At 49.9% G+C, this 1592-nt stretch overlaps 1 protein-coding gene across 1 annotated transcript; it reads right to left on the minus strand.

Moving 5' to 3' along the window:
- Nucleotides 1-569: 569 nt before the first annotated feature.
- On the minus strand, nt 570-1175 carry LOC146209409 (uncharacterized). The gene has a single exon (XM_084580278.1). The coding sequence runs from the start codon at nt 1173-1175 to the stop codon at nt 570-572; it is 606 nt and encodes a 201-aa protein (XP_084436404.1).
- Between the last annotated feature and the right edge of the window lie 417 nt (nt 1176-1592).

The following is a 1592-nucleotide window of genomic DNA, read 5'->3' on the forward strand; positions in this document are numbered from 1 at the left end:
CCCAGCCCTTGCGTAGCTGTCGACACAGCCCGTGGCTGCTTGTAGCCTCTCCTCCTTGAGACCTAGCGAGCCCTCCGTCGTCCAAATCATTATGTCATCGGCGTATATTGCGTGCCGAATGCCGTCTATGGCATTCAACTTCTCCGCCAAACCAACCATAGCGATGTTGAAGAGAAGGGGCGAAATTACAGAACCTTGAGGCGTACCATTGTTAGGCATACTGATCTTGTCCGATCGCAATTCACCGATTCCTACAGTCGCGGTCCTATCCGTAAGGAAGGCTTTGACGTAACCATGAATCTTTCGCCCGCAATGTAAATTGCTCAGACCCGATAGTATTGCTTCGTGACTAACATCGTCGAACGCCCCATTGAGGTCGAGAGCTATGATCACATGCTCTCCATACTTTGGCACGTTGCTAAGAGCTTCTTCTTTGAGGAGAAGGACGTCTTGCGTCGATAGCTTTGGCCGGAAACCAAACATTGTGTGTGGCAGAAGATCGTCATCTTCCAAATAGTTTTGAAGTCTGATTATAACGATCCTTTCATACAGTTTCCCTAGACATGAGGTCAGTGGATAGGCCGCAGATTCTCCAAACATGGCGTTTTGCCTGGCTTGGGAATGGTGATGATTTCTGCATGCCGCCACTCCTCCGGCACAGTCTCCGCCTCCCAGTGGTCATTCAAAAATTTTGTGATTATCGCAATCTGTTCCGCCCCTAGATTCCTTATAATGGCGTTGCCGATCTTGTCTGCTCCCGCCGCCGTGTTCCTGACAGCCATTCTGGCCGCCGCATACACCTCGTCCTTCATGATCGGACGGTCGAGTTTCTCATTTTCAATTCCCCGATAAACTTCTGTGCAGCCAGGGATGTCCATCTTCCCCACGTACCGTTTTCGGATCTTGTCTAGCAACTCCTTATCGTCTCCCAGGAACTTGTGGGCGATTCGGTGAAGCGTCTTGCTGGTTTCGGCCTTAGACTTGGCCGGGTCGATGAGATTCCTCAGCAACGCCCAAGTCTTGGCCGTCCCTAGTGTTCCTTTCAGTGAGTCGCACAATTGTCCCCAGTTTTGTCTAGAGAGCTCTTGCGCATACTGCTCTGCCCCAGTGGTGACCTGGGCAATCTTCAGTTTGAGCTTCCTGTTGCCCTTCTGTCTCCTCCACCTCTTAGTCATACTCCTACGAGCTTCAAATAACCGCAGTAGATGGTTATCAATTTCAGGAACTGCGCTCGTCCTTTCCACGGTCTTTGTGGCTATTTCGTAAACTTCACGGAGTCCATTGCTCCACGCCTCATTAGCTTGAATTGGTTCCTTGTTGCAATGTACTCTGAACGCATTCCAGTCAGTTATTTTCACTTCTAACGTTTGTCTGACCCTCGCAGTGGCCAAAGATATCACAAGGATAAAGTGATCACTTCCAAGGCTCTCGTTCGTGTTTTCACAAGAAACGTCATTAGGGTTCTTTACAAACGCGAGGTCTGAGCATGTACCCTGCTGACGCTGTTGGCCAGTCTAGTTGGTTTTGTAAAATACGTTACGAGATCCATGTCCGCTTGCGCAGCAGCTTGCGCCAAGTTCTTTCCCTTGGTG

Source organism: Amblyomma maculatum, chromosome 1 (genome assembly GCF_055883805.1).
Source record: "Amblyomma maculatum isolate TAMU_Amacu chromosome 1, ASM5588380v1, whole genome shotgun sequence".
In the NCBI taxonomy this organism is placed as follows: Eukaryota; Metazoa; Arthropoda; class Arachnida; order Ixodida; family Ixodidae; genus Amblyomma; species Amblyomma maculatum.